At 42.6% G+C, this 14,357-nt stretch overlaps 1 protein-coding gene across 1 annotated transcript in view; it reads right to left on the bottom strand.

The window, feature by feature from the left end:
• KCND2 (potassium voltage-gated channel subfamily D member 2) overlaps nt 1-13,180 on the bottom strand; it is a 279,161-nt gene extending 265,981 nt beyond the window's left edge. The window contains exons 1-2 of the mRNA XM_054208994.1: nt 13,057-13,180; nt 10,780-11,953 (exon numbers count right to left, since the gene is read on the bottom strand). Of these exons, the coding sequence (XP_054064969.1) occupies nt 10,780-11,894 (1,115 nt within the window). The 5' untranslated portion in view covers nt 11,895-11,953; nt 13,057-13,180. The remainder of the gene's footprint in view (nt 1-10,779; nt 11,954-13,056) is intronic.
• Between the last annotated feature and the right edge of the window lie 1,177 nt (nt 13,181-14,357).

The raw sequence follows: 14,357 nt of genomic DNA, 5'->3' as shown, positions 1-14,357 counted from the left end.
AGTGAGACAAGGATGACTAGTTCAGAAGGAATTAACTTTTGGAGGAATAAGTTAGGGCTTACAAATACCTCCCAGTGATGGTAAGCAACTGGCAGAGAAATAAGTTTGAATTCCACCTCCAGATTCTTCTATAATAATTCTCTTGTACAGTATGTCCTGACTTGTCTCCTTCAAAAAAAGGATGTCTTACTCGTTTCCTTTAAAAGAGATGTATGTCCCGATTTTCTCCTTCAAAACCCCACACACCTAAGACACAATCTATAAATTCTATAGCTATATCCTTGCACACAAACATAGGGACTGGGAAAAGAACTGTATACAGACAACATGAAAGGTTTATTTAAGGAAACGTTTCTGCTGTATTTGGATTTGTTTGCTTTGAAAACAAAGGAACTTCTCAGTACAGCTAGTGAGCTGGAAAATAGGTATCAGAAAGTAAATTAAGGCAGAATATATACCACTGCTCTAAAGAGAAGAACCAACCTGTTTTCAACAGGTTTTCAGCCTTTTGATACGAGTATCTTTCAAACCCACTTATGTGCATCCCAATCCACAATTCAAACCATTGTCCTATCCAGTATTCCACACCGTCTAGCACTTTTCTCTGTATTTAATTTGTTTGCAAAGATGTTGCAAACAGTGCACACTAACTGTGGTGGCTACCTAGAGAAATAGGGAAAGCTCACATACCTTCTGAGAAAGTGCTCACGCTTTCCTCACACTTTCCTCTTTCCTACTACATGGCCAAACCCACTGTGAATCCACTCCGTGGATCACTGCCTGACAGACATCGTGCTGTACTCGTGGTGTGAAGCGGGTTCAGGGCAGACAGTGGCCAGAAGGCAGTTGCATCCAAGGGGATTTGTGCACTTCACTCCAGGCACTCCTTTCTGTCTCCTCCTAGAGACCTGAACCAAAACTGGTTCCAATCTCCCCCTCCCACAACCAGGTTTTTTTCCTACATGTTTGCACTGCTGCTCAAAGGTGTCCGTATCTTAAAATCACTGGTCGCGTGTGCCAGACACAACTAGTCAGCATCATCTGTGGTCTGCAGCTGTGCCTGTCCCCAGAGGAGGAGACAGGCTGTCACGTCTCTGCCGGTACGGCGAGAGACTGAACCATGCTGAAGGGCTCACCAGCATGACTTGCAACATTGCTTCTCTCCTGAATGATTTAATGCATTACATTTCAGAAGTTTGGGCCTTGGAAGGAAAGAAACTGTAGGTTAATTGAATGGAAATGGTTGCAGTCTTTCACAACTGCCATTTCTGCAACAATCTGATTGATGTATGGTGAAGGCAGAGAGGTGCCAGAAGTAGGACGTGGTCCAAGAAGGATAGCATGTATATCACATATTACACGGGGTTTTTTGTAAGGAACTTTCTCTGTAACATTTACCTCTAAAACTCATCACCTTTTGACACAGATTAACATCTTATAGGTTGATTACTGTGTTCACAAGAAAAACACATAGAGCTTGAGCTTCCCTTTCACTTGGAATATACCGAGCTTGTCAAATCATTAAGCCAGTCTGTGAATAGATTTACTCTATAAACTATCTGTGGGGAAGTTTCAATTTGTACTCTTTGAAGTTTTCCATCCAGGTGCCAAAAGGGTGAATACTAACTAAATTCTCGATCACTGTAGAGTTTACAATGCAAATTTTAAAAGTTTCATTTTATATAAATACACATAAAATAAACAGAAGAAATAGCTGCACCTATAACTTATCTAGCTCTCACTTGGTGTATGCGAATAGGTGTATATACTCTGTCTAGTTCTGCCTGTCCCTAGTCCTTGATATCCATGTCACAACATGGATTTGATCAACTGACGTAAACAAAAGCATGAATAACCAAAGCCAACCAAAAAGCTTAAAAAAGCTAAAAATTCTCAATTCTGTAAGTGATACAAGATACTGTGGTATTTAAATTACAAAGTTGCTGTTAAAAAGAGTTATTGCTAAAGATTTTTTTGGTACTGCTGTGCTTTTAATAGAAAGACCACAATTCTTAACCTGCTATTTACCAAGGATGAAATGATTAAATATCCTAAAACAAAAAAAGTATATACCCTCTTCACGGCCAGATTTGGAAAGCATCTTCAACCTCTCTGCTTTTCATTCCTCTGTGGAAGGCAGAAGAGTTTGGGGACCAGCATGTTGCAGCTGTAATCCACCGTGTCAAAGAGCATCAATTTGGTTCCTAAGCAACCCCGCGCAGTGCAGTAGTTGCTGTCCACAGCTGATAAGGATGCTCAGGGAATTGTTAACTGGCTGCAAGCGGGAGAGATGAAAGTTGCAGAAACTGAAAGTAAGGCCACTAACACAGGAATAAAACTCCTCTTCGGGGTTACAAAGAAAAGGGGAGATGAACAGCAACAACAGTGAAAAGTTAAGGAAGCCACTCACATTACGTATGCTCTCATACAGAAAACTCTCTTGATTGATTTACTGAAAGAAGTGATGAGTTAGGATGCTGCAGACACTTTCAGACTGAGCTATTACACAATGTTACATTACAACCTCCTTTACAACCTCACAGTCTGACTCTCAGCCATTTACAAGGAATGCCTGGATGGCCAAGCCTGCAAGTGATAACTTGAAAGATTGTTCCCTGTGTATCAGCCAAAATATTTTGAGAATCTGCCAGTGCAATGCAAAAAAAAAAAAAAAAAACCATGTCTCTGGATACGCATTTGAAGAAAGTTGGGGTTTGGCATCAAAATAATTTTTTCCAAAATAATAATTAATCAAAGTATGGCAATGTGTTACTAGAAAATTAGATCATTATAAGTACCTGTATGAAGTTTCACAGTTATTTTGTTATCCAAGGTGATTTAAAACTGTAGTGGAATATACTTATTTTATTTTAATTTACCAATGTACTCAGACTAATTAAACAAATTCCTAGAAGTTTATATTGTCTGTTATACCAGAAGAAGTTTTATCTATCTAAGGAAACTGAGTCTTCAATATTCAAGCAGCAAAATTTATTTATGCAGATACAGATTTTATAAATTTTTTGTTTTAATGTTCATGCTATGTTATATTAGATCATATTTAGAAAAAAATATACATGTGTTCTTAATATTGGGAGTTCTGCTTCATATGTTAATTTTTGATATGAAGCTTTGGTGCAAGAGGTAGATAGTGCAAAGCTGAGCTAGATACCATCTGGTTAAGAATCAACTCACAAATCACAATGTCTCTTCAAAGAGAAAGACTGTGATACAAGATGCTTACCTCAAGAAAATAACTTTTTATAGAAGGGAAAGTGTTTTAAAGAAGACAGATTAAGGTAAAAATCAACAGACAGAGCTATAGACCTTACTTACAAAGCTCATATTACTGCAAAAAAGAAAAAGCAAATACAGGCAAAGTACTTCTCAAACCTCCCACTTAAGTCTACAAACAATATACATAAAAAATGAAATAGAGACAAAATAAAAGTATTTGCCAGCACTCCAGAGAAGGGGACGAATTTGCAGTGGACAAAATTGAGACTTACGGTTTACGTTATCTTACCACACATCAGCATCTTAACAAATTTACTGTATATAAGCTAAATATAAGACCTACTGAAATCAACAAATCCTCAGGTTGGATGTTTCTTTGAAAAAATTGAGTCTCCTACCCGACACTGTTTTATAATTTTGCACCCGGTTTCTAAAAACATTTTCATTAATTTAACAATATCTGCATGTCATAACTCACATTTCTTACATATCTTTTCATGCTGAACTGTTGGTTTGAAAAACACAGACAGAAAATTAGGATCAAAAAAAATCTGTTTTCCCACGGATGCTTTACATTACTCTTTCAGTCATATTACCCCTTCTTTTTTTTCTTGAATTACTTATTCCTCTTTCCTAAGAACACCATACACACAGCACTCTGTCTCCTGCTACAGTGTTATGTGAATATAGGACGTATCACATGTTAAAAAGACCTGAAGCCTTGAAAGTTCCTTGATTCTGACAGGGGTAGGACATATCCAGAGTCTCAGTATGGCACTCTGCTTATCCCAGCAGTTATTCTTGTGTCCATAGGACCATGTTTTCTAAGGTGACTAGGTACCTAGTTTCCCAGCTTCCTTGCTTTCAGCTGTTCTCCTTTGTATTTATAAGCACCTAAGCCTCTTTGAGAATTCAAGCTAGGTGCCTATCTGCATCTCTAGATACCTAAATGCCTTTAAAAATCTTCCTTGCAGTGTTTGGCTCCTATAAACTAATAAATCCAGGAGATCTTTGTGTCTGTAAGACTTGACTTCACTGTTAAGCCAACCAGATCAAAGAAGCAGTAACAGGGATGAAACTGAAAAACCGGGGATGAAATGCAAAATACTGCTTCTAAATACTTTAAATATGCAAAATTTGACTTTGTTCGTATTAACAACATTTTTGTATGTTTTTAGGCAAACTCTCATTTTCTATAACAGTGCAGGATCAAGCTCTAATTAAGTACATTTGCGCAGTGGCTCCAAAGGCTTTTACCTTCAGGATGGAGACCTGCAAACAAGTAGGGAACTATACCGTGCAGTGGAATATAGGAAAGGAAACTGTTTTTCTAAATACACAAAGAACAAGATTGCTTATGTGAATAGTACCTTTTTATCTCTAATATTTACACAGATAGCAGTCTTGTAATGTTTCATTAGCATTTGTAAATGCACTTAAATGCTAGAATCTGACCTGATGGTAGTAGGTAGGAACTCTGTACTGATGACTGAGTACATTAGGATTTGCCTTCTAATAACTCATAAGATGTGTCTACGCTGGTGTGAGAAAAAGAGTGCAGTCTCATTTAAATTATAATAGCTGAATCTTGTTGGATTTTTTTTTTTTAAATGAAGCTAAAATATTCTAGGACTAATATGTTGATCACATGATCACATGATCTTCCTATGTGCTCCTGTTTAAATCTGAGCCTTCGTATACCAGATACCTGAGCAAATATTTGTATCCAGTATTTTTCTAGAGAACACTTACAACTGTGGCACATCAGGTGCTCTAGTCAAAAGCAGTATTTTGTATTTCATCTGAATTCACATTTCTTTAAGTTTATGCTGTGGAAAAAATGCAAGTTTCTTTGTGTGCTTTGGTGAAAATGTGGGGTTTTTTTGTTAAAACAAAACCCACAACATTTTTACTTAACAGGGGGATTATAAAATGTTACCAGAGGCATGAGAAGATCAAAATCATATGCTTCAGCAAAAAATACTTAGGAAATAATGGTAGAATTTAGGCTGCTAATTGTGATAAGGGTCAAAGTCCAAGCATTGTAACTATTATTGTTCTGGGAAATGTAGCATAGAGCTATCATTTCAAAGTGCTGTCTATGGATTTAAAAACCTTTCCTCCACCGCATGAGCAATGCAGAAAAAAGATGTTTTAACGACTATGTCTTGTACAAAAATCTGTGCTCCCATCTATTGCCCGATAAATGATAGGTACAGAAATATACAGAATCTTTTCCATCACTCTGTCAGCTCTGTTGTCAGGTAACTGATGAAACCTGAAAAAACTGAATCTAAACTTTGTTTCTGTATTTCTAATTTATACTCCCTCTTTTGAACAATCTATCCACTTAACTCCTGCAGAACCAGATTCTTCTCTCATCATCTTACCACGCTGCAAATTATGAACTGCTGCCAGCGGACTATAGTGGCGTAAAAATGGAGTAATAGGAGTAGTTCATTAGACTTTCTTTCAAATGTCTGAGAAGTGAATTGACATCCTGAAGTTGCAACATGTCATCAACTTATTTCAGATAATTATTTCTGCAGTATTTACGAGTCCCCATGTTCAGAAATACAGTTTCTATTTCCATATTTTTTCACTGTTCTTTTTTGCACTATTTCTAATACTGTATTCATAGATTTATATGGCTTTTATATTGCAAATTTTTCTTAGACAAAGGCACAATGATGTGAGTCAAGTACAGATTGTCATCACTCAGTTTGAACTTCTTCAGTTTGATCACTTAAGGCTTTTACTAAAATCACAATATTCGCTGAGGATTAGTTGAATGATAGGCTATAATTAATAGATCAGGCACCAGTCATAATTACTCTCTGAGCCGATTTTTTCTGCTATACTAAGTCAGCATATTTCTTTGCTACATCCTGGCCCACACCAATCTCATTGTTCTTATTCTTGACTCACAATAACAGTAAGGAAACCAAATTCCATCTGTTTCCACCAAAGGAGCAAATAAATTAGATTCTGAGCAGAAATTTCTAAATTTTAAATTGTTCATAAAACAAAGATTTCTAATTTTGTGCTCTCTTGTTAGATTTTATTGAACTTAATTTTTTTAATACAAGTTCAGAAGACATGGATGTTTTCAAACTAGCACGCAGAGACCATAAAAAACTAAAGGCACTCACAATGGCCAGAAAATGAAAACAAGATAATGTGTGTGGCATTTGAGAAAAAAACTGATGCTGTGGAAATTTTATGATGCTCATAAGGAAAAAATCTATCAAATAAAAGTCAGAAAAAAAACCTGTTCTGAGGAAAGTTCAGGTCAAATGAATGACAAGGATGATGAATGAAAGATTTGATCTACTGGAGAAGGATGCATGAGGAATCTAGTGCGAAGAAGCAGAAAAACTAAAGCCAGAATATTCTTAATACGAATGTTAAACTTGTCTTGAACAAGGGAGGAAAGGTACTAAGCCGTCAGACAAATCCCCAAATAGAAAGACTGGAAAGTGGTAGTTTCAAAGAAAAGTGAAGAAAACAAATAGACGGAATATACCCATAGGGATGCAATAAGAATGGAAAAGGAGTGAAGATGGGAGACAATGGAATGTACAAGAAAATGAAATCTATCGCCCTATTCGCCTCACCATTTGAGGCTTTCTGTTGTCACATCCAGTCACCTGTTTGATTATAAAGTCTTCAGGGAAATTGATATATCTTAGACGGGATTCCTCATATATTATGGGATATATTAACAAATAATGAAAAAGAATAATTGGTTTGTCTTTTCTGGAAGACACACCTCCAGTTTATACAATCAAAACAAATATATTAATAGTCTTGTGTTTAAGCTTCCCTTCAGAAAGTATTGTGCTCATCTGCAAAAGTATTGTATGACTTGACAAAACTATTCAATGTAAAGCCTATAAATATAGAAGTTAAAAATAGCAGTGAGGCTTTAGAACTAGTCACAGAAGATCACCTTGTTCCTTATTTAAAGTATAAATTTTTTATAAAACATTAACTACACTATAACTCTCTCTGATTTAGGAACAAACATTACCCTTACATCATCAGAACCTTACCAGCTACTCCAGCTCATTTGCTGGCTACTGACAGAGCAGAAGGAAAGTTGTTAGATTATCATGTTATGAGGTGACAGCAGAAAGTGACATAAATGTGTCATTATGAGTGTAGATGTTCACAAGCCCCCATGTAAGTCTGCCAGTCCCAATTTTATAGACTTGAGCTTTTTTCTCTGCCAGGTTTTACACTACCCTGTTTCTTGACCTTTATTCCCCTAACTTCTATGTTTTTCATAGTTATCTTGCATCTCCACAAACTACTTTGTGACCTCTTTCAATTTTATTCCCTTGCCCATCTTCTCTCTTGTCTTTACTTTACTTTTGCTTTTGCTACAATTAATACCAATAAAACATTAGTTTGAAACTTGAAATCAGACAGCTCAGTTTCTGGCAGAGTGCATGCTGTTATTCTAGAGTCATCTTTTTCTCTCTTATCTCTCACTCTTCAGCCTTTATCTCTTTCTCGCTCTCTCTTTCTTCCCTTTCATTTCTTTCATATAACATCTCTATGTACAACTATGTACTACTTGAGTTGAGCAGTCAAGAAGTTAATAGCTGGGATATCCTTGGAGGCTGAAATGTAGTAATATTTGAAGTCACTGGCACTCTGCAGAGGAAAATGTAATCTATGTTTTTTAAAGACACTTTAATTGCTCAGCAATCATGCAGAACTGAGAAATATAGCTCTGCTTCCAAGATAATAACTCCCCAAATTGCAAAGGTCGCTTACTCAATACCCTTGCAATCTAGCAAAATATGAGAATGACACCAAAACTCAAACCCTCAACTTTATGTTAATCTATAATTCAGTATTAGCTTTCACGTATTTTTGTAATGTTTCACATAACCTGCTGTGTGCTACTGTCATTTAAAACAAAAAGACTGCATCTAGCTTTGTTGATAAAAGCAAAAAGTTGTTCGTATACAGTCCATTTATATAGCCCTAATTCAGCTAAAACTAAAAATAAAAATGAATGGGAGTTCTATATTAGTAAACGGACGAGAAGCTTTAGCACAGAGCAAAGGTAGCAGTACTAATTACAATCAGCTTTCACTGACCCTTGCTGCTTTTCCTTGTAATTTCCCTCTCTTTTTGTGTAATTATTCCATCAACTAAAAAGAGTTCAAAGCTTTTATTATGTTAATTCTATTTAAATTATTCATATGTGTTTAACATTTAAACGTAATCTTTATATGGTTATCATGATGTTATTAAAATGACATAATCTAGCTAATGCATTGATTAAAGATTTCCCAGAAATTTGCGATGTCTGTCATATCGAACTTAAAATCATATCTGAACTTCCGAGGGTGAAACTTTGGATCTCTGTCCAACCTGCTCAAAACTTTCTCTGTGCAAACTACCTTGAAAAAGGAGTAAGCATGAGTGTATTCTTTTTAACCCTTTTTCTTCCTTCCCCTCAGGATCTAAATATTGTATGGCTGCATACTTGAAACTAGGTTCTTAGGCTCTATCCAAATAGATTCGTAATGATGCTCAAATCTCATCAGTACTTTTGAAGATTTTACTCAGAATAATACCTCAAAACCTGGAACTACAGAATAATACTCTTTTGTTGTTGTTGTTGTTTGAAAGAAGCAAACAAATCATATCAATGCCAAATAGATACCATACCCACGTCATAGTTCATTGCAAAGCGGCCATAAAACTGAAGGCAAAATTATGTTCAGTACCATGGACAGGTGCTGCCCAAACTGTCGTAATCGCAAAAGCAACTTACTCAAAAAATCTCTTTCCTTACAAAAAACACAGACCAGCTCCTGCTCTTTTGTAATAAGATTGTGCATTCTAAATGCTGGTAAATTCTTAAGACCTGATTTGTTGAAATCATCACAGTTCTAATTAAAATGCATGGCAAATAGTATCAGCATCAGAAAATACAGGACTATGGAACTAGTTAGCACGCATAACTTGTTCCTTCTGCTAACTTGTCCCTTCAGTTTGTAACTCCCAGAAGAAAATGAAAACCAAAAAAAACCCCAGGAACCTAAAAAGCAGATTAAAATCCCCAAAGCTCTTGTCACTCCTTTTTATCATAACTTGCCCTTACAAGTAGTATGAAATATTTACAATGCACTATATTTATCTTCATTTGTTATATGATGCTGAAGATAAAAGCCTGGTATAAAAAATGGTGGCATAAGACAGCCCCTTTATCTTTTTCAATATTTTGTATGTATGTTTCCCCACTAAATTAGAATTGCACATAATAAATCAACTTTTTCACAATAGTTTAATAATGCACTTTCATTTTGTTAAATTTAAAACTTATACATATTTCATAAATCTCAAAAGTCCCAAGAAGATGTGGCAAAATGTTTCACTAATAAAATTATGGGCTTTGTCCTCATGAAAGTGAAAAGTTTGTCTTTTAATATCTGCAATTAATAAATAACTAGACAGTTTCTAAGGAATCAACAAATTTTCAGTTTCACAGATGATACTTCATAGCTCAAAATTAAGAATAGGGCAAAAGAATTGTCTTCTCAAATTAGTCAACCTTCAAAATCCCTCTTGTAATTACAGACAAATGCATTTTGCAAATTGTTGCACAGAATCAGCTGGTACAATATGACTTTTGTATCAGAGACTTTATAAAATAATACTATCTCCTGTCTGTCCACTAAACTGCATAGGGATCTAATGTCAACAACAGTATTTTTTAACTCCTATTTCTCTGGAAGGATTTGTATTGCCATTAGAAACATGTGATTAGACATACGCTTGATCTGTCGTATGTCTCACACTTCCTCAGATCATTTTCCAGACTCTGTCACTGGTCAGTGTAGCTTGGCACTTGCCATTTACAAGTTACAGGTCCATGGAAATCAAAGGAAATTTATCCAGTGTCTTAAATAACATCAGGAATAACTTTTGTGAAGATTAAGGTATCTATACCTGTTTTACTTTCATGAAAACAAATCACTTCGTAATACCAAACTCAATATCCAAGTCTACATCAATACATCACTTCAAACAAAATGGCAGATCCACATACTTTTATGCATGATCAAATTAAAAGATCACATTTGGGTTCTCCTTATAATTATCAGTACTTTAGCAACTCTGTAACAAGTCCTATCAGCAAAGACATTAGTCTATTAAAAATCCACTGATAACTCACAGATATTCATAAAATATGCTGACTTCACTATCCAAAACCAAATAAAATGCTAGAGAAAATTGCAAAGAACCCAAGCAGTTTCAAATTTTTTGTTTTGTTGTTTGCTTTTTCAGTTTATCTGCAGTTTGGGGGTTTGGGCTATTTTAACTTCAGCAACACTTTTAACTCACTTAATGTGTAAAACACTTAGAAAGAAGTGATGAGCCGTATTCATAAAGTTCTGTAACAAAAACTTACCCTTGCATTTTTTCTATCAACACTTTTTTTTAATTGAGTATTTTCCGTTCGTGCCAACACACTTGTTGAAATGTTGGCTGGAACCAAACACCAGCTGCACTTACCCCAGTGTTGTCATGGTGACAATGGTGTACCAGAAGGCTGCAGGGATGCTGGTGAACTTGCTGGCTGATGAACCTTTCTCTGCATAGTACATGACTGTGGCGAAGATGATGATGGCCATAGTGAGTGAGAAGAGGAGGAAGCCTAACTCCGAGGCACAACTTTTCAGGGTATAACCCAGGATGCGCAGCCCCTGTGAGTGGCGGGAAAACTTAAAGATCCTGAAGACACGAAAGACTCGTAGTGTCACAAAAGCCCCACTGACATCCTCGTTATCTGTCATCACCAGACCAATGTAATACGGCATGATGGCAACCACATCAATGATACTCATGACACTGCGTACGAATTTGTAGCGACTAGGGGCCGCCAGCAGACGTAGGAGATATTCAACTGTGAAGATCATGACACAGGCAGTATCCAGACAGAAGAAAGCCACAGCATAGCGCTCTCCACAGGGCAGCTCCTTGATGCGACCCGGGCTTACCCCACAGGGCACTGTCTCCACCACGTTGGCAATAACAGAGACGGCAATGAAGAAACCAGTGACATAGTAGAAGACCAGAGCCAGTGTACTGGTGTGTGGGTTTTCAAAGGCCCGCCACATCCTCTGCCGAGCTGTCATCGAGGGCAGGGAGCTCTCAGCTGCATGATCCTGGTCAGCATCATCCTGCAGGCGCTCGGCATTCTCACGCCGGCGATCCTTGTACTCCTCATAACAGCAGTCACCAATGATCTCAGGGATGATGCCAAAGAAGGCCAGCTCCTCATCGTAAGCTGAGATGCACTCCTGGCGGGGATAATGAAGCTTCCCAGTACGGTAGAAGTTGAGAATGTGGCGGAAAATATCAGGGTCCCGATCAAAAAAGTACTGCTGGGTCTCAGGGTGGTAGAAGAAGTCCCGCTCTGAACTGCCCAACAGAGTGTCGGGGTAGCGCTCTAAGGTGTCCAGCCACGTCTGGAACTGGATGCCACTCACATTCAGCACAATCAGAGAGTCCTGGCTTCGCTTCCTCTCCTGCCGCGGAGCAGCTGGCATGGGACCTGTGGCCACTGGCATCCATCCTATGGCCGCTGCCCTGGCAAAGGGTAACCAAGCTGCTACTCCTGCTGCCATGGTCCCAAATAACTACTATAGCCGAGGGAGTCAATCTAGAGACAGTTCTGCTCCAGCCACTAAAATAGAGAGGGAAAAGAAAAATACAAACGCTCACACATTTTCAAGGCACCAGAATTTCTGAACATTGCTGTGATTTTCAGTATTAACCAAAAATCTTTTTGCTTCCTTTTTGTTTCCTCCCCTTTTTCATCCCAGAATATCCTTTCCAGGGGTTAGTTAGCCATTTAGGACAATAAATCAGAGCACTTGGAAATCAACGTATTCAAAGCAGCTACTCTAGCAGCCAGATCCTTTGGATACAAGGTCCACGCGAGGCCCCTGGATGGAAGCAACGGTCCACAAAGAGCTAACACCAGCAGCCGGCTCGTAGCCCTGATGCAGCGGTGCAGCCACCTGGAAGGAGATTTTCTTCCACGCGCGATGCAGCGCGTACCCCCCGCCCCTCCTCCGCTCCGCTCCCCGCCCGCTGCCGGAGCCGGGCCGCGGCCGCCCCCGGAGCCCTTCCCGGGCGGGCTGCAGCGGGGCCGCCCGCCGCCGCCGCCCGCTCGCCGTGGCGGAGAGGGGATGGGCCAGGCGGGCCGTACCCCCCCCCTCCCCAGCCGCAGCCCCGAAGCAGCGGCGGGACGAATCCTCTCCCTGACCTTGATCGCCGCGCCGGGGACTCCTCCTGACCCCGGCTCAGGGCCGGGGGAGCCGGCGGGGCAGGGGGAGGAGCTCCGGGCGGCAGCATTAAACTTTAAGGCAAGTTTTCCGTGTAGGAAATGCGTTGAAGGGCAGAGATGCGCCGGCGAAGGGGCGCCGGGAGGAGGCAGCGCCCCGGAGAAAGGAAGCGGGCGTCGGGGAGTCTCCCCGGGACGGGGCGTCGGGGCAGGGACGGGGGCTGATCCGGAGCGAGGAGACCGGGGCGGGCAGAGCGGCGGTGGCGGGGGGTAGGTTGGAGGAACCCGCAGGGGCATCCTCGGGAGCGGGCGGCGAAGGGTGAAGCCGGGGTGCCTGGCGGTGGAGCCGGAGCGGGGCAGGGGCTCCCCGGCGGCGGGGGAGGCCGGGGCGGGCGGGGGTTCCGTAGCGGCTCGGCGGTGGATCATCCCCCTCCTCCCGCCTCCTTCCCCTCGGCTCTGCTCTCGCATCCCTCCGGACGTGCCCAGCCTGCGGCACCTACCTGGGAAAGTCTGGCGAGAGCGCTCAGTTGCATAGAGACTTTTGGAAATACGGGCTCTGCCGCTAGATCTCCGCGCCCCGCCGCCGGGAACGGCGGGGAAGTAGTTGCTCCTGAGAAAGCTTGATCGCATCCAAAGGGACATCGATAATAAGGCTTTCCCCCACCCCCACCCCCCCCCCTCCGCCACCGCCGAGCGCCAAGCAACAAGTTCAAGGGGTGGGTGGGGGGAAAAAACAACGTAATCGCGCCTGGCAGCTCGGCGGAGCACGTCCTTTCGGGGCGCGGATCCTGCGGCGCGGGGCTGCCGTTCAGGCGCGGCTGCGGCTGCGGCCGCTGCCCCTGCCCCTGCCGCGGGGCTGCTGCGGGCGGCGGCGGCGGCGGCGGCGAGGCCCTGGCGCGGCCGGGGGCGGGGGGGGGGCTTCCCGCTGCCTCCCCCCGCGGCGGCGGGCGGGCCATGCCGCCCTGCCGCGCCGCCGCCGTCCCCGGGCGAGGGGCGCTGGGGGGCGGGGGGGGCGGGCGGGGAGGGCATCGCTCCGCGGGTGGAACGAAGGGGCTGCGGGAGGCTGCGCCGGCGGCGGCGGGAGGGCAGGCGGGGAGTGCCTCTGTGTGTGTGTGCGTGTGTGTGTGTGTGTGTGTGCGGTGTCTCTGCGGGGCCGGGATGGCGCGGTCCAGCCCCTCCGCCGGCAGCGCCGCACAGACCCTCTGGAGTTAGAGCCGCGTCTCGGGTAGGGATCGGGCGGCGGCGATGGCTTAGGTGAGGTCTCTAAGGGGGTTTCTCGGGAGCGCTGGCTCCTTTCTCGGGAGCGCTGGCTCCTTTCAAGGCATGGGGAACCATTTACTGAAATAAGGAAAGGGGGGCGGGAGGGGGTGAAATGCCTGAGAGCGAAGTGTGGCGATGCTCCTCACAACCCGCCCCGAGCCACTCCGGAGTTCTGGCTGCAATATCCAAATGTCTCTTTCTTACCAGCTTTGGGAAAGGCGAGAGCTGGGACGGGTATGGGAGCCTTTTCCTCCTCCTTTCCTTTCCTTTCCGCTCCCGTGCGAAGCCGCCCCCCCTTTTTCCCGTCGCTAGATGGCGTGTGGATGACGGGAAGTGAGCTCCCCGCCGGGGTGCCGCTGCGGGGCCGGGCAGACCCCCCGCACCCCGCGCCCCGCTCCGCGCTCCCCGGGCCCCGCTCCGCCGCGGGGCTGCACCGCGGCCCCGCCGCCGCCTCCAGCCGCCGCCGAGCCGGTGGCATCGCTGCGTCTCCGGGGGGAAAACGTAATTCCTCGAGCTCTACGTGCGGCTTTTGTAGCTCCGA

Source organism: Rissa tridactyla, chromosome 1 (assembly GCF_028500815.1).
Source record: "Rissa tridactyla isolate bRisTri1 chromosome 1, bRisTri1.patW.cur.20221130, whole genome shotgun sequence".
NCBI lineage: Eukaryota > Metazoa > Chordata > Aves > Charadriiformes > Laridae > Rissa > Rissa tridactyla.
This window is presented reverse-complemented; position numbering and strand designations above follow the sequence as displayed.